The sequence below is a fragment of the Danio aesculapii genome, chromosome 8 (genome assembly GCF_903798145.1).
Source record: "Danio aesculapii chromosome 8, fDanAes4.1, whole genome shotgun sequence".
Lineage (NCBI taxonomy): Eukaryota > Metazoa > Chordata > Actinopteri > Cypriniformes > Danionidae > Danio > Danio aesculapii.
The window spans coordinates 30,093,260-30,112,189 of NC_079442.1; the positions used below are offsets into that span (position 1 = coordinate 30,093,260).

At 35.1% G+C, this 18,930-nt stretch overlaps 1 protein-coding gene across 1 annotated transcript in view; it reads left to right on the forward strand.

The window, feature by feature from the left end:
* Window positions 1-18,278, forward strand: part of nol4la (nucleolar protein 4-like a) — an 86,871-nt gene extending 68,593 nt beyond the window's left edge. Inside the window, exons 6-11 of the mRNA XM_056463669.1 lie at window positions 9,503-9,801; window positions 10,074-10,259; window positions 12,172-12,360; window positions 14,318-14,437; window positions 14,524-14,713; window positions 17,757-18,278. Of these exons, the coding sequence (XP_056319644.1) occupies window positions 9,503-9,801; window positions 10,074-10,259; window positions 12,172-12,360; window positions 14,318-14,437; window positions 14,524-14,713; window positions 17,757-17,977 (1,205 nt within the window). The 3' untranslated portion in view covers window positions 17,978-18,278. The remainder of the gene's footprint in view (window positions 1-9,502; window positions 9,802-10,073; window positions 10,260-12,171; window positions 12,361-14,317; window positions 14,438-14,523; window positions 14,714-17,756) is intronic.
* The last annotated feature ends 652 nt before the right edge of the window (window positions 18,279-18,930 follow it).

The following is an 18,930-nucleotide window of genomic DNA, read 5'->3' on the forward strand; positions in this document are numbered from 1 at the left end:
TTTACCAATGTAATTCCATGGTTGAAAAACAGTGTTACCGCGATTACATGAGACAACATACATTTTCAGTAAGATGTTGTGTATCCTTCAACATACTTTCTGATGTACATTCATCTTTATTTCATGATATACCTAGTAGTAAAAAGGAAGACACAGTGAATCATGTGACATCAAAGAGTATTAAAATAAACAGATATTGTTTGAAGTTCATCATAGAATGGCAGACACTTTATTTCATATCAGAGGTAAGGTTTATTGTGATTTAGTTCTGTTTTGCATTTGCTGAAACCAGCAGAGACAAAAAGAAATTAAAGAAAAGATACAGAAATTTATTACAAACAAGAAATACTGTAAATGTTTAAAAATTCAATCATTTTGGCAAGAAATTCATAAATGTTTAGAGAATATATTCCATATCTCCATCGATTTTTCTGAAGTGCTGAAAATTTTGCTGAAAGCCTGTAAAAAATCCATAACCAAAAAATGGTTACAGCTTGAAATACCTCAAATGAGTGACTGGTTTGACATAATTTATGAATTACATTAGATGGAGAGGCCAACAATGAATTGTCGTTTATAGACTGAAGAGTTTAATGAGACATGGAGAAAATGGGTAGAATATATTCTTCCATTAAGACCAGATTTAATATAAAATGTATAGTCAGAAAGATATGAATTTTATTTTGTTTATTTTGTGTATTATTTTTGTAATAAGAAAAAACATAAAAGACAGACAGTGAGAAGAACAATACTTATTTAAAAAATAAACAAAATGTAACATTTAAGAAAAGTACCTATCCTCTAAAAGTACCATCCTCACAGTTTCACAGTTCGGGTGGGGGGGGAGAGACTGGGTGCCACAATATGGTTTAAAAACAAAAGTACACAATTGAATTGTAATTGAAAAGCAACAAATCAGTTTAATCTGTTTTCTTTTGACGATATACAAAATGAGTTGTGTATTGTTTGTGTATTGTATGAGTGTATTGTTTTGATTGTTCTTATAATGTCCTTGAATCATTAATGTAACTTCCATATTTATTTATTTGTGGAAATTTTTTATATTTCATAATTTCTTTTATTTCCACAATTTCTGGATTCCGATGTTTTGTGTACCCATTGTAGAAAACCTTATACACACCAAACATATGTATGTAAATTTGAAAACTGCAATAAAAACTAAATAAGAAGAAAAAACAAGAAAATAATATTCTTAAACCAGCCCTAGAGTCGACACAGCCGAAATGTTTATGTGCTGTATTTTTTAGGTTGTGTGTGCAACAGTCTATATGTTCCATAGGGAAAATGCTATATACTGTTAATGCTAGTTTATAAGTTCATGATTTAAAATTCATTCATTCATTCATTTTCTTTTCTGCTTAGTCCCTTTATTAATCTGGGGTCGCCACAGCGGAATGAACCGCCAACTTATTCAGCACATGTTTTACGCAGTGCATGCTCTTCCAGCTGCAACCCATCACTGGGAAAACACTCACACACTCTCAATCACACACATACACTATGGAAGATGGACTTTGGACTGTGGGGGAAACCGGAGCACCCGGAGGAAACCCACGCGAACATGCAAACTCCACACAGAAATGCCAACTGACCCAGCCAAGGCTCGAACCAGTGACGTTCTTGCTGTGAGGGGACAGCACTACCTACTGCGCCACCATGTCGCCCACATGATTTAAAATAAATAAATAAAATTAATTCAATATAAAATATAAACACTAAAATAAAAAAATCTATTTTAAGATCAAGTAAATTAAAAAGTAATTTTTTTCCATGCCAAGTAAAATATCATATTTATTATATTGATATTATATGAATATCAATATCCTAATTGAATATAGTCTATATAATATTATATCTTCATTATAATGTTTCTAAGTGTTACTGTTATCTAACCAAAATCAAGAAAATTATAATCTGTAATGTATATTAAATATATATATTTGTTTAATATAACAAATTATGTAGACAATCTGTAATATAATACATGTAGTACAATACTGTATATAGATTACATATATAACTATCTGTAATGCCGAACATATATAGTAATCATTGGCCACCATGGCTCCCATATTTGCAGCTGAGTGTAAACAACTGCAGGGCTCCAGGGTTGTTGACCCTGCCCCCCTTTTTTGAACCAAACACACGTCCTCCTTTTCTCCCGCACTCGCTCGCTCTTGTCTTGTCTGTAATTCAGCTGGAGTGCAGGGGGGCTGCGGTGCAGTATGAATGGAGCTGGCAGGGGGAGGGGGACATGGAGATGCTTTTTAAAATGGCTGCTGGGACAGTGGAGGGTCTTATTGGGTGGCAGAGAGGGAGGAAGCAGCTTGGGTCGCTTCTTTTGTGGGCTAATCCCGTGTAATCTTGCTCTGAGGGGCTGCAGGAAATGGCTCGGCCACACACACAGACGCGTGTCCGCTTACTCCATCATAACAGAGGGAGAAAGTGACTAAAGGGTCGCACATGCTCACTGCACCTTACCCTTGATGGACAGCTGGAGAGGCCCTGCTGGGAATTAAACTAAAGAAGGATGATAGTATTTTAGGAATGGTGGACAGAGCTGTGCGCATAAAGGTTACCCCTCTGCTCTGTCTTAAGCATGTCTGGATTTTGCACTTATTGGTGATTTAGGCAAAAAAAAAGTGATTTTGACTGCGAGTTTATTCATTTATTCATTTTCTTGTCGGCTTAGTCCCTTTATTAATCCGGGGTCGCCACAGCGGAATGAACCGCCAATTTATCCAGCACGTTTTTACACAGCGGATGCCTTTCCAGCCGCAACCCATCTCTGGGAAACATCCACACACACTCACTGCGAGTTTAAGAAATGTTAAAACAAAAACATTTTAAAAAGACATTGTTATTAATTTACAAATATTAATATCATTTATGGTGTCAAATGTCTGAATGAACCTAAGTGCATAAGATAACAGCAACTGAAGTAAATTTAAGGTCAAATTACGATTTTGTATGTTACGAACTTTTGTGCTTATTGATGCAATACAGTCATTTACTTCATTGACCATAAGGCAAAGTAGCAGCAACTCACACTAAATACTAGGCTTAGTTGAATAAAATCAGTAAACAATGTAAATGAAATATGATAACAAGGTGCTGCGGTGCCAGAAATTTGTATTATTGTCAGCTAAGTGAAGTAACGGCTAGTTTTTGAAGTAACTTATAAGGGTGCCTGATAACATAACAGTGCCTGCGCCTCAATGTGCATACTGTCCAACCTTAATTATTGAAGATTACAAATGTTATATACCACTTAGTTTAGAAATGTGCATATGCACATTAAGATGCAGGGATATCGATGGTTCACACGAATCATTCCTAACGGTGATTCATTCACAAACTATAATCGCTCCCTCCATAAGAATTAGAAGTGAAAGCAGGAGAGGGGGTGTGTTTCAGGACACGGATTATATCAAATTTAACAGGGAGAGAGGATAATACATTTCCATGCACACAAACATACGCTCTTTGTCGACAATGGCTGTCACTTATCCATCAATGTAGAAAAGTGATGTAAAAATTTCATTTCCATAATAAAAAAAATAATAAAAATTAGCATACTGACCACTGGGAAAACTCCCGATCATAGATATATGTATATATCTGTATATATCTATGGCTCTAGATGGCACTGCACATTGGTCCTACATTCACTTTAAAGGAGCGATACCCTGTACTAAAATGGCAAATCTATTGACACATTCCTTCCTATAGACAACAATAGCGTAGCCGACATCTAATGTAAATATCTGTGTCTATAGAGTATGTATTAGCTTTCAACTTTAAATGTTTGAGGTCAATATAATTTTTTTTAAAGATATTACAGCTTTTTTTGTAGTATGAATGCATCGAACTGATTAAAAGTGATAGTAGATAATTAAGTGATTTGAATGGGAGCTGTTCTTTCAAACTTTATTATTCATCAAATAGTCCTGAATAAAAAAATTCCACCAAAATAAGCCGCATTTATATAAATGTATGGAATTTATGTTACACTATATTATCGAATTTGGTATAAATCATTTTTAAATAAATTTAGGAAATATAAAAATATTTTTTATACATAATTTTGATAATTATACTGGTTTATTGTATTTTTCATTAAACAAATGCAGCCTCGTTGAACATTACAACAACACCACAATACAAATCTTAGCAGTATAGTACTCACGAATGTTATGTGAAAAAAAATCATATACTGTTGTCTGATTAGATGAGTAATTTTTGCTATGATTTTGGATGGCTACATTTGCTGTTAACAAATAAAAGCATAAATCCATCCTTGTATTAGGAGATCAGATCACCTGCTGCTGCTGGTGTAACTGTGGAGATTTTCTTCAATTCAATTTAAGTTTATCTGTATAGGGCTTTTCACAATTATTATTGTTTCAAAGCGGCTTTACAAAAGGTGTACATTACTGCATTACAGTCAAATTCGGAAAAATTAAGGAAATTAGTTACCACAACTTTCATAGGGTCATTGATGATGCGCGAGACTCAGATGGAGGGCAGGAAGTGATTCGTCTACATAGGAATCGCTATCAGAACATCAAAATATTTATGATTTGTGTTGTTTATAATTGTTTAAATTGGCTAAAATGATAAATGTTAAACAGCTTTTATAGACTTTCAAAAGTTTTAGCTCATAAAGGGGGAAAAATTGAAGAAAAGGCGGCATGTAAAAACATTTATTCAGTACATCCATGTTTACAAACTTTTTTGAATGCGATAATTCGTTTGACAGCATTAATAATTATTACAGGCCTAACTATGTGTATTATATGTTTATGTGTTATATAAAATCAGATACAAACACCACCACGCGTATACAAAATCCAGAACATAAATAAATTACCCTGCCCTGTAATTGCTGCAATGAAATCTCCATATTGTTTTGCAATAATCCATGTCTTTACTGTCTTTTCGACAGAATAAATAACTGTAGTGTGAGCGTGAGTTCATCGACCGAACAAAAAAGAACTCCTGCGAGCAAAACTAGATGGTTATTATTGTGGAGCACAGTTTACCATCCAACTAATATATATATAATAATGATGATGATAATAATAATGTGACAATGCATCCACACTTTAGCTTTCATCTGTTTTTTTTAGTGTATATGTCTGGGAGAAATAAATTTATCTGCATGAAAAAAAAGGTAATTTATAATATGTTTTTGAACCATACTGAGTGTATAGTACAGCTCTTTGTTAATGAATGCTACAGAATACCAGTAAACTGATAAACTGTAATAAATACTGTAACGTTAGTGTAAACTGTGGTGCTTTGTGATGGTGTATAATTATAAAAATTGTAGCCTATTGGATAATTTATTACTACAGTTGTGTTGTACCATAACCATATAATTACTATGACAGTTTAGTTCAAGTATGCTTCAAAACACTATAGTACTTACTATAATGGCTATCTACTGCCTCGATGGCAGGCAAATATATTTTAGTTCAGTGGAAAACTCGGTCCTCTTCATAATATAAGGATCATTCCCAAGATATGTGGTTATTTACTATGTGTATAAATCGCAAAAATATGGACTTTCCTCTATGTTCCCCATTCAGTTTTTTACTTCCTGTGCTCCATCTGAATTTTGCACGTCACCAGAACCACGTGATTGAAAACAACCTATTAGTTACAAATACCTTTAACTTACTAGTAACTAATACCTTTTAACAATTAAAATTATTATATGTAAACATGGTTAACCTGCAGTTATATAGTAGGTGATGTCTGTGTGTACATTTTCGTGGCACACTTTATGCCCCTTAGTACCAACTGAGCTTGCAACAGCTTACCAACAAAGTAATGTTACTGAAACTTTGTACTTCCAGAAAGATGACAAGTCACAAATCTCAAGTCATCTCAAACTGCTTTCATGATAATGAGTTATGAGATAGAGATAGATATGACTAGCCTCAAATGACCTTTAAAGACATCTCAATTCAGTAGAGCAACCAGGGGATGTTGGAGCAGGGGATTTGCATCATGTAAGTGCAGCCAACAAGTCTGCTGCAAATGTTTCCAGCATCTATCATGAAGAATCAAGGCAGTTCAGAAGCAACAGAGTACTAGCAAAGTGTACTTACTAAATTGACTGGTGAGGGTATTATCCCTATTCAGTGAGCTTTCAACCCTTGAAAATGCTGTTTAGGTGGAGCAAACAAATCGTGACTGTCTGGGACTGGTTTATTAATTTGATATGTCTTTCATTTCCTGCCGTTATCAAGTGTGTGTTCTCCCACAGACAGTTTTTGCGTAGCTACCGGCGCTGCTCTTGTTTACTCAAATCTGCTTTGTAATTTTCGATATCTGCGCTGTCTGGTGTGGTTGTTATGGGATGCGCTTGTGATCCACTCCTTGTGTTTTATGAAGTAATGAGGCTTTTCCCATCCTGTGCTCTGTATAAATGTAACCATGCACTAATGGATCCCTCCTTTGACTCAAGGCAGACTTGTTTTCTGTTAAGAGACACACAGGGCAAGAGGATGATGATTAAACACACACTCCACCATCAGAGTGCAGCGGTCCTTTTTGCTGTTTTAACACACTATATATTGTTCGTTGAGATCTCATTGTCCACACAATGCATATTTTCAATCCAGGCTCATTGTGGATATGTACCCCTGTCTACATTTCTGGGGACAGCTAAATACATTACCGGAGGTACGTCTGCTTGCAGTTTGTGTGATTGCAAATCCACCAGAGGCTGCTGTGTATGCTTTTTGATGATCACAAATTTCACCTCTTCTCGCATAAATCCACCAGAGGGCGCAATATACACTTCAGCCAACCAGATCTAAAAAAAGAAAAGCCATCTTGGCTGCATGATTTCACCACGCTTTCAGCCTGTTTTTTATTTAATTATTTATTTGTTTTAACTGGTTTCTGGAATCGTTCTTCGCCAAACTCGAACCCCATCATCGCGGTCAACTCTACTCCGTGTCTCAAGTTTGCTGATATACGTTTAACACCAGTAAAGCCGTCCGTACAGAGGTAAGCGGTCAGCTGAAAGCACTAAAATAAACAGAAGCCGTCGGCGGCGTCTAATCGCCCTGTAGCGTTCGTTGTAAATACGAAATGCAGTCAGACATACCTCTGGCAACATAATTTGTGCTCTTCAGAAATGTAGACAGGGGTACACATCCACAATGCGCCTGTGTTGCATATTTTGCTCCCACTTTATTTTAGGTAGCCTTAACTAATATGTACTTACACTAAGATTAATAATTTGTCACAATGTACTTAATGTGTAAGTACATTTTTTGACTAGGGATGTTCTGATCGATCGGCCAAAGACCGGTATCGGCCAATAATCACATGTGATGGTTCGATCGATACTCGCCAATTAGGCCGATCTCATGAACCGATCGCAGGGGTCTGTTTATGAGTTTACAAACAGAGGAAGACGCACGTGCACTTCTGTATATTATGCATAGCCTACAACTGCCACAACACATGAGGAGGTAAATGATGAGTGGGGGCGTGAGAGATCAATGAGCTCACGTCACAACAGCTAAAATATATACAGACGCGGTGTGACCTGTTTATACAGTTTATTGGTGCAATTTTTTATTAGTCTATTATTTTTTTCATGAATAGTTAATAATATAACTTGTAACATAGTTTTTAGGCATATTTTTTTTAGTGAAAAGGAATGGATTTATAGGTGTGCATTTTAATTCCTTATGCATCAAATATGCGCTCCAAACTTTTTCTTGATTGAGACATGTTGAATTCTTATTTTATTATTTGCAATTTTTCCAAATTGCGCTGTTTGTAATTTTTCTTACCAATTTTTATATCTGTGTATTATATATTCAGTTTAGTTCAACACTAAACTGAACTTAAACTCTGAAAACTGGACTGACAGTTTCAATTTACTAGAACTTCTATGTTAAGCTGCTTTGACACAATCTACATTGTAAAAGCGCTATAGAAATAAAGATGTATTGAATTGAATTATATTGTTTTCTGTAAAGCTGCTTCTGGCCATGACATGTCCACACTAAATGGTTAAAAGAGATGTGTTTAAGGTTAATATTTGCAGCATCCTTTATTCTCTAAGGTAAGGCAAGATCTCCACTTAAGTATCATACTTAGAGGGGAAAATGTGCTAAATGCATTATAATGCCTGAAGCATTAGATTTGGTTCTTGTTACCGGCCGATCACCATTACAAAGAATCAGTACTCGGGATCCTGATCGGAGGAAAAAAATCCTGATCGGATCCCTAGTTTTGACACCTGCATGTAATTACATATGTAATTAATTTCTGTAATTACACTGATGACCATATCTTATACCTTAACCCACCCTTAAATACTGTCCCCTGTCTCTAACCCTACCATATTCCACCTCAAGAGCACCAGGAGTGTTCTACAATACATTTTAAACACATCAAGTACATTGTATTTATTTTTTTAGACAGTTACAGTTGAAGTCAGAATTATTAGCCCCCCTTTGAATTTTTTTCTTTTTTGAATATTTCCCAAATGATGTTTTACAGAGCCAGGAAATTTTCACAGTATGTCTGATAATATTTTTTCTTCTGGAAAAAGTATAATTTGTTTTATTTCGGCTAGAATAAAAGCAGTTTTAAATAATAATAAAAAAAACATTTTAAGGTCAAAATTATTAGCCCCTTTAAGCTATATTTAGTCTACAGAACAAACCATCGTTATACAATAACTTACCTAATTACCCTAACCTGCCTAGTTAACCTAATTAACTTAGTTAAGCCTTTAAATGTCACTTTAAGCTGTATAGAAGTGTCTTGAAAAATATCTAGTCAAATATTATTTACTGTCATCATGGCAAAGAGAAAAGAAATCAGTTATTAGAAATGAGTTATTAAAACTATTATGTTTAGAAATGTGTTGAAAAAAATCTCTTTTTTAAACAGAAATTGGGGGGAAAAAACAGGGGGGGCTAATAATTCTTCAACTGTATATAATAGTTAAGGCCACCTGAAATAAAGTGGGACTCATAATGAAAACGTAATAAAAAAATTGGAGTAAAAAATACTTGCTTAATGACATCTGGTCATCTCACAGTGTTTTTTTGTTTGTTTGCTAGATAAATATACACTCTAAAAGCTCTTGGTATTTCCGTTCCTTTCTCTAAATGAGGGGACAAGAATGTGTTTTGTTTCTTGTTCATCTTTCGCCCCTTCCCCCTCGGATATCTCCCTTTTCCCGAATACTTGCTCCCGTTCACTTAGAAACCCCACACCCATCCCATTCTCCTCATCCCAGCTGTCTCCCTCTTCACCTCGCCTCCTTCCATTGGTTCTGACAGTTGACCCCAATGTTGTTCTCCTGTTCACACACACAAACACCTTCCCACAACACACTCTCCTTCCCCATTAGACACACTCAAACATCCACACGTGCAACTTTATGAACACACAGTCAAACCTTTCCTTGTGTCTCTCCCTCTCTCTCTCTCAGATGATTCCTCTTCGGAGAATGGCAGCACGGCTAACGGTCTGCCTGCGTTGACTCCGCCTGGTGGTGCTGCTATGGCGACCGGAGGAGTTCCTGCGTCGGAGGGGGTGGTCCCTTACGGAGAGGTGAACGGTAATGGTGCAGCAGCGCCGCTGGACTTCAGCACTTCATCCTCCTCTTCCTCCCAGGAGGGACAGCAGCCCGTCAACCTGAGCGACAGACTGTTGCCTGGCGTGACACTCGGATCCTACGCATCTGACCCGAACCGAAAATTCCCTGTCAAAACCGAGTATGGAAACAAGGTATGAGATTATGAATATGTTAATATGTCAAATAATAACTTAAGAGTTTAGATACAAAGGCCTCCAAGTACCTTCTGAAATGTTCTTCTAAAATGAATGTTTTTCTAAGACTCCTATAGTTATATTCAGTTATTTCACTTTAATGGCAATAAAAAACCTTATACATCGCCATAATTTAACAACTAAATACGACACTTTTGCATCTTAACTCTTAATTACTTTTGGATGGCATCAGATTTGGTTTTACCCTACATACTGTATGTGCTCTCCAGTCCCCTCAGTACAGCTCAGGAAGCTATGACTCTGTGAAGACGGAACTGAGCACGTGCGGGGAGGACATGACCCCTGGTCGCTCTCAGGTTATAGATGACGATGACGACGATCACGATGACCACGACGACAGCGACAAGATAAATGATGCCGAGGGTCTGGACCCTGAACGACTTAAAGCTTTTAACGTGAGACTGACTTCCATTTCATAGGGCTTGCATTAGATTTGATATTTTATGACCCTTTTCTTGCTGTTAAAAGCCTTGTAGTCTACACTGCTTATGTTTGGAGGCACAGTGCAGGAGGCATCACATTTGAGTGATTTTTTTACATCTGTTTACTCCTGGAATAATAAACATTTTAGAAAGATACCTAATTGACACTTTAGAGGTGCTTCTGAGCCACCCTTGCAGTGCAGATTTGGTTTTGGAAAATTTTAACATTGCTATTGGATACTACTTGATATAAATTGGGAGAATTTTACAATGCAAATGTGACACAGAGGCACTTCTGAAATGGCATTTGGGCGTCTTTACACAGAATGTTTAATGCTCCAATTTCTTCATCTGGAATTCAATTAGAAGTGCAGGGAGTTCAATCTGAACATGGGAAATGAGCTTTTTCTTATTATACTCCTTGGCTGTGGAATAACTTATTGATTAATACACAACTAGAAGCAATTCCCCCTTTGACTAATTTTAAGCATTTATTGCAGTGCAGTGTGAATTGAATGAGCCTTGTTGGCGTTTTCATTAAGAATTTGATGTATGATCCCTGTGTTTTATATATATATATATATATATATATATATATATATATATATATATATATATATATATATATATATATATATATATATATATATATATATATATATATATATGAACTACCGGTCAAAAGTGTGGGGTCAGTAGGATTTTTAAATGTTCTAAAATAAGCTAATCCTGCTCACCATGGCTGCATTTATTTAATCAAAAATACAGTAAAAATAGTAAAATTGTAAAATGTTATTGCACTATAAAAGAACTGTTCCAAAGTAGTTTATACTTTAATTTAATAATTTATTCCAGTGATTTTAAAGAGTTTTTTCAGTCTTCAGAGTCAAATGATGCTTCAGAAATCGCTCTAATATAAATTTTCATTATTTATATTATTAATGTATTAGTAACAAAAGCAATAATGACTAGAGTAATAATTTCATTTGAAATTACATACAATAAGAAAGCAGTTATTGAAAATTTTAATAAATATTGAAATATTTACCTTTTTTTTTTACATTTAATAAATGCTACTTTGATGAACAGAATAATAACAAAAAAACATGAAAAAAAAACTGACCCCAAACCTTTGACCGGTAGTGTGTGTTTTGTTTTATATGTCATATTGCCCTCAAAATTAGGCTTAAAATGAGACTTGTTTCTGTACGGTCATTTTGGCCAGGACCAGGACCATTTGGCCTTTCTCCCTGGAAGGAAATGTTTCTGTTCATCCCAACGAAAAAATATATGCATAAATAAAATCAATTAAAATTTGGTATTATTGCATATACATGTCAATTATAACTGTATAGTTTTAATACAGTGCAGGAATAATTCAGTCTGGCTTATATATGGCACTGCATTTTTACATTGAATTTTAGGGAGACTTAACTACTCTCTGAAGACACCTTTAAAGTATTTACATCACTTACTTGAAGTTAAATCTGAATAGTAATATTTTTATTATGAATTTATTATTAATATTATCATTATATGAATTAATAACATTGAATAATATATTCAAGTTTTATATAGAATTGTGGAGTTTATGCTGATCGAGTGCTACTGTTATTTAAGCAGAAGATAGACAAACTGACATTAATTTTTCAATTTCCAATTTCTCTCAAAACTTCATGCTGGTAATAAGAGGAAAAACCGTGATTAACAACAGAAGCATTTCAATGGCCTTTTGAACTTGAATTATTATTGCTAAACCAGATGTTATTTTCTCCCCTCACCCTCCCATTCATGTTTCCATCTTCCATCTCCATCATGTTTCCAATTTATTTCCCTTTCGTAGTTCGTTTGTTGGTCAGCTCAAGTGTTTCTTTATTTTTTTCAGATGTTTGTGCGGTTGTTTGTGGATGAGAACTTGGACCGGATGGTTCCAATCTCAAAGCAGCCCAAAGAGAAAATCCAGGCCATCATCGAGTCCTGCAGCCGCCAGTTCCCAGAGTTCCAAGAACGTTCTCGCAAACGTATCCGAACCTACCTCAAATCCTGTCGCCGCATGAAGAAGGGTGGCTTCGAGGTAAAAAAATCGACATACTGCTAAACAATCATGACCATCTGCCATCAATATCAATGCTGTGACAAAACAACACAATGTTTAGTGTGAAGTAACAGCTTGAACGTGTTTGTGCTACATAGTGTTCAATGGCGCACTACTGCCCTCTAGTGGCTGATAGGGTTGTTTACAGTCTTTTCAAAACTCTGTTCTTTGAGAACCACAGCATGGTTCAGAAGGCCTAATGAAAGACCTGAACTGGGTGTGCCAGATGGAAGGGAGATCCAAAATGTGTAGAGCTGTCGTATGAGTTAATTTAACTGGAATTAAATGCTGTCAAACTGGAATTTCTGGAAACTGCTGGTGGAGTCAAAATAGCGCCCTTTGATTGCTTTGATAGACAAAATAGATCGAATTGACTTTGTATCATGGGATGCAATGGAAATAACATACACGTAAATACAATTCAGACCAAATACTTACACAGCAGGATGGCACAGTACAACAGAAAGACAAGTTTACCTCTGACAATCTCAGTCAGTCAATCTAACAAGGTCAAGTTAGAATGGGGATCCAAGTTTTATAGAATTTGTCAATAGAGCCCTGAACGGAATACTTGAAAGAAACGACATAAGATCTATTAACCAGCTATTAAGACAGGGAGGAGTTGGACACTTCCAATGAAGCAAAATGCGTCTTCTCACAACCAGTGAAGCAAATGCAATAACATCAAATTGTTGTTTAGAAAGAAGAGAAGGTAACATAGACACACCAAAGATGCCAATCAAAGGACAGGTAGGAAGACAAATATGTAAAGCCCCTAAAATAAAATTTCTAAAAGAAAACCAATATGATATCAGTGCACTACAACTAAAAAATCTAGGAAGATGATCGCCTGGAGAAAACGAGCATCTAATGAAGCAGTTATCGGTTTCTAGAAACAATTTGTGGAGTCTTGCCTTAATATAGTGAGAAAGATGGAGAATCTTTAACAGAATCAGGCTTAATTGAGCTCAAGATGAGGTAGAGTTAACTCTTAACAGTAGCCTCGGACCACAGCTCTTCAGATAAGCTGAATTCTAATTCCTTCTCCCAGTTTAACTTTAAACCAGAAAGAGAGGATTTTCTAAAAGAAATCAACTTGAGATAAATAAAAGAGATTTTACTATCTGAAGAGGATGACAATACATTCTTTTTTCAGGTTTTATCAGGTGGGAGGGAAAAAACTAGGAAAATGACAAAGTTAAAAATACCTGAATAAGTCTGTAGACTGTACAAGTTAGCATGTAAATTATATTTGGATGTTGGTTGTTAAAAGAAGCAAAAGTATCGTCATTAAAAAGATCTGTGAAATAAACTATCACTCAATTGCTGTTTTCATATATTTACAGTAGGAAATGTATTAAAAACTTCAAGGAACATGATCTTTCTTTAATCTCGTAATGATTGAAAAGAAATATCAATAATTTTTAACCAAACAATGTATTTTTTTTCATTGCAAAAAATCATATCAGTACAACATGAGACTGGATTTGTGGTCCAGAAAATGCATAAATGAATAATAAGATTTAATAGATGTCCTAAAAATGTAAATGTGCAACTTACTTTAACTTTAATTAAATGATATAATTTAAATTATGGTGGAGAAATACAATTTGAAAAGTATTTCATCGGACCCTATTAAAGACTTTAGAAATCAGTTGTATATTAAACTTGAGAAGGTCAAATGTAATTGAGCAGTTGCATCATTGGTATTCAAAAGGCAATGCATAACTTTCCTGTGTTTTAAAGATATATTTATTGAATGTTTCTAGAAAACATCTATTTCAATGCATTCATTTCCTGAGCATAGCTTAAAAAGTATACAGTATTTATCATAACAGATGAATTAAAGGTTAAAACATCATACTAATTGAATGCATTGTCAAGAATGCATAAAGTGCTAAAACTGATCTTTCCCTGCTTCCTCTGATGCTGTCAGTCGCGGCCCACACCTCCTCACCTCACCTCCGCCATGGCTGAGAACATCCTCGCAGCAGCTTGTGAGAGTGAAACGCGTAACGCTGCTAAGAGGATGCGCCTTGACATCTATCAGGCCCATGTGAGTCAATGTGTGCGCTGTTCTCTAGATCGTCAGTCAGATTGAATTCATTATGGAAAGTAACGCTTTGCCTTATTTTTGTTCAGGATGAGTCGACTACAGCAGACAAGCCGAACTCCAGAGACCCGGCTGCTCTGGCTCACTCAGGCTTCACACTGGCTGCCTCGGCCTACTCCCAGGACCAACTCTACACCAATGGTGGACTTAACTACAGTTTTCGTGGATACGGGACACTTGGAAACAACCTCCAAAACAACGGCACGTCACAAACCAATGGTGAGTGAAATGCAGAGATTAAAGTTTGTTTTTCTTGAATCCAGCATGAAATGTAGTTTGAAGTCTTTTCTTTCCTTTTGTGATATACAGTTGAAGTCAGAATTGTTAGCCCCCCTGTATATCTTTTCCCTCAATTTTTGTTTAATGGAAAGCAGATTTTCCAACACATTTCTAAACATAATAGTTTTAATAACTTATTTCTAATAACTGATTTATTTTATCTTTGCCATCGTGACAGAACATACATTCAGGGATGTGATTCTTCTAGTATTGAGCTTAAAGTGCAATTTAAAGGATTATTTATTTTAACTAATCGAGTTGGGGTAATTGGGCAAATCATTATATAATGATGGTTTGTTCCATAGGCGGAGTGTGTGTAAGGCTGGGGAAGGCTTAACCTCCCCCTGGCCAGAGACCACGGAGATAGCGGCAAAGAAAAAAAACTGCATTGAAAACATGTAACGGGTGTAAGGCGGAATATGAATGTAATTTAATGTTGTAATTTAATGTTGATAATTAACACAACACTTTAGCTATTGTAAGTTGTCAATCAAATTTAAGGTCCCCCTCCACACAAAAATGAAACTGTCCAACCCCGCACGAGTGCTGTTTATTTCTGGAGTTAGCAGCTGCTCTGAAAACCAAACCAAAAGTACTGGCCAGCAGACTATTTTGATTTGCTGGTCAAGGGAATGAGTAATAAAACGACAAATGAGTATTACGAGAGAAGTATAATATTATATTATTCTGGTTTTATTTGTTTTTAGCATTAAATGAAATTGGTAGTTTAATTGTAATGTAGTCAAGCCTATAGTGTAGTAATCTTGTTTAGGCAATCGTTTGGAGTTTTACATTTTCAAGGTCAAATATTTATTGCTGTATTACAAGTTTGGTTTTCGATTGGCCTCGTGAAAAAGAGAATGATTTCGGATTCTCAGGGCCGGCGCGTCCAGAGGCAACCTAGACGGCAGAATAGTGAGGGCTGCGTCCGCGATGATGAATTTTCAGCTTTATTACTTCTGTCTTCAGAGTCGCAGGATCCTACAGAAATCACATTATTATTATTATTATTATTATTATTATTATTATTATTATTACTATTTATTGGTAATAGTAATAAAAGCAACAAGGAGTAATAATTTAATTTGAAACTGCATACAGTAAGTAATAAATATTTAATAAATAAGTATTTAACAATTTTTTTAAATATTTAATAAATGCCGCCTTGATGAACAGAATAATTTTAATTAAATTTTTAAATAAAAGTAATAATAACAAAAAATAAATAAACTGACCCCAAACTTCTGACTGGTAGTGTAGATCAGTGGGTTAGTTTAATAAAATAATTTAATGTGCGTGTTGAATATAATAGACGTTTGTTGATAGGCGGTGCTTTTGTTAAAACCTCTTCTTGGTCGGTCGCAAAACTTTTTAAATGCATTAAAGGGCAGCGCATATATTAGCCTTACCCTGGAGTTTGTTCACCCTCCGCCTATGGTTTGTTCTGTAGACATTCGGAGAAAAATAGCCTAAGTGGGCTAATAATATTGACCTTAAAATGGTATTTAAAAAATTTAAAACTGCTTTTATTCTAGCCGAAAAAAACAAAACAAGTAAGTTTTATTTTTTATACTTTCTTCAGAAGAAAAAATATTATCAAAAATACTATGATTTTCCTTACTGTGAAAATACTGTAAAAATTCTGGGTCCATTAAACATAATTTGGAAAATATTTTAAAAAGAAAAGAAAAAAAATCACAGGAGGGCTAGTAATTCTGACTTCAACTGTATGTCTAAGTGAAAACAATTTCAGAAGATAAAATGTTAGTCACTACTTACATTTTTTTTCAACTGGGGGAAGTGATTGGATCACTGTGATTTGCTTTGCGGTGATGGCATTTGAGTGATTGGTTGTCTTGACTCTTGAGGTTATTTGTTAAAATGGACAGTTCACCCAAAAATAAAATCATCTGATAAATTACTCACCATCAGGGCATCATGGCATCAAAGTTATCCAGATTTTCTGGGAAAAAAACAAAACAAATCTGGATGACATAGGATGAATGTAATTGAGCAGTTGTATCTATCTCCAGAAATAAAAAGAATGTTTTCAATTATCATAAACATTTTTTTTATATTTGCTCTTAATTTACTTCACACTCAATTGTCAAAGATGTAGATAACCTTTTCTTTAGTAGAACAGTAAAGAAGATTTGATCTGAAAGTGTGGACCTTGTGAGTCATCAGGTGCTGACACTTTCAGTCAAAAAAATAATAATAATAATATATATATATATATACAGGCAAAACAAAATGAAAGCTTGTGGCTCCTGTGCAAATACCAACAACTGAACTTTATTACATTATTTACAATCCGCAGTCCTGAGCGTCAGTCACTGATCTCTCCCAAATGATTTGCATGCCAACATGTCTTTAACAGTCTTGTTTTATTCCATTATGAGTCAGTTAACGTGATGAAATTAGCTTTTTTTAGAGTGAAGACCTTTTCTGTGTGAAAGCAAAGTGTACAGTGTTTATTTTGCTAGCACACTATGTTATTTAGGTTAAACAATTAATCAGTTAATTCACTGAAAAATGTTTCTTTTAGAAATCTTTAATCAAAGTCTGACCATTTGCTTTCATGTGTGGAGTGGCAGTCCTTAATGCTGACGTCAGTTTGATGGCTTCAATATTTTTAACCACGCCACTCTTCCCATTAGTTTGCGATGAGAGAATGATCCACAAAAAGAAAGCCCCGCCCTTACTCAATATTCAGTTTTAGTTGGACGTACAGCAACATACTCTCAAAAGTCTCTGCAACTTCTAACTCAGGAGAACTTGAAAAACTATAAGAAATCAATGTATCAATTAAAAAAATTTATTATTACCTTTAATAGTTATATTTCATATTAGTATTTAATCAAATGATCAAAAATCCTCATATTTCACCCTATAACCAGTATGCAACAACCAGATTCTTCTCTTTTTAACATAGATTTACTAGATATTAATTTAAACGAATGTCTCTTTCTTTCTCATTCAGGTCCTACTGATCTCAGTATGAAATCTTTGGCATCCAACAGCACTTCCTCCTCCAGTTCAAACAGTCATGGTCAGGGTGGAGGTGGTGGAGGAGCGTCTGCTCAACTCAGCCCACCTGAGGTCACAGCCGTCCGGCAACTGATTGCTGGATACCGCGAGTCTGCTGCCTTCCTGCTCCGCTCCGCCGATGAGCTGGAGAACCTCATACTGCAGCAGAACTAAGCACTGCACACAGGCTGGTGCTGTCCGTCTCTCTCTCATCAACACACACACACAGACGTAACGGCATACTAGGACTGGAAAGATACATGTAGCTATGTGCACTTACATAAATATACACTTAAAGCCCGTAGGCAGAGTTTCAGCTCACTTGGGGAGCAAAATGGTGGATAAGGTTGTTCAAAAGCATGCTTACAGACAGCCATATTGATATAATAATTTTATTTACGGGCCAGGAATTAGTATTTGCAGCCAGATGCAGAAATAAAACTATTTTAGGTGAAATAGTGGCTAATTTGTATGATTTTGTAGGATCTCACTAATACAAAAAAGTTAATTTACCCTAAAATTACAATCAATAGTGAATGAGCTGCGCATCATATATATTTATATAAATAAGGCACTAACGTAAAATAGTTGCCAATTGAAATTGTGCACATTTCAATTATATAAAATTGTATTTCAATTTAATTTATTTAGTTGAAATTTATTTAATTTTTATGCATACAAATACAGTTAAATACACAAATTTCACTGCACTATATTTGCCATTTTCAATATGAAATGCTACCTCTAAAATTAAGTAAATAAATACAAATAAATAAGTACACTTTTGCTGGATTAATGGGCAAATAGTTGAATAATTATGGAGGGATACAATTCTTTCCAAAAGTACTGAGATCTTGCAGTCCAACCAGTTAAATATATATTTCAATTAAAACATAAATTATGCTGCTATTCTAAATAAAGTTACCTGCCAAATTTGACTTGCATTTGGGAATTGTCAGGTACTATTTGGCAAGCAAATTTTGGGCTTACATATAAGTAAGAATACATGCTCTCAAACAAGACTGCAGCCAGTCAATAATTAAAACAGCAAAAAAACATTATCATAAATACAAAGTTTAAGACACAGACCAAGAAAACAGGTGCTCTTATTTTGACAGTATAATATC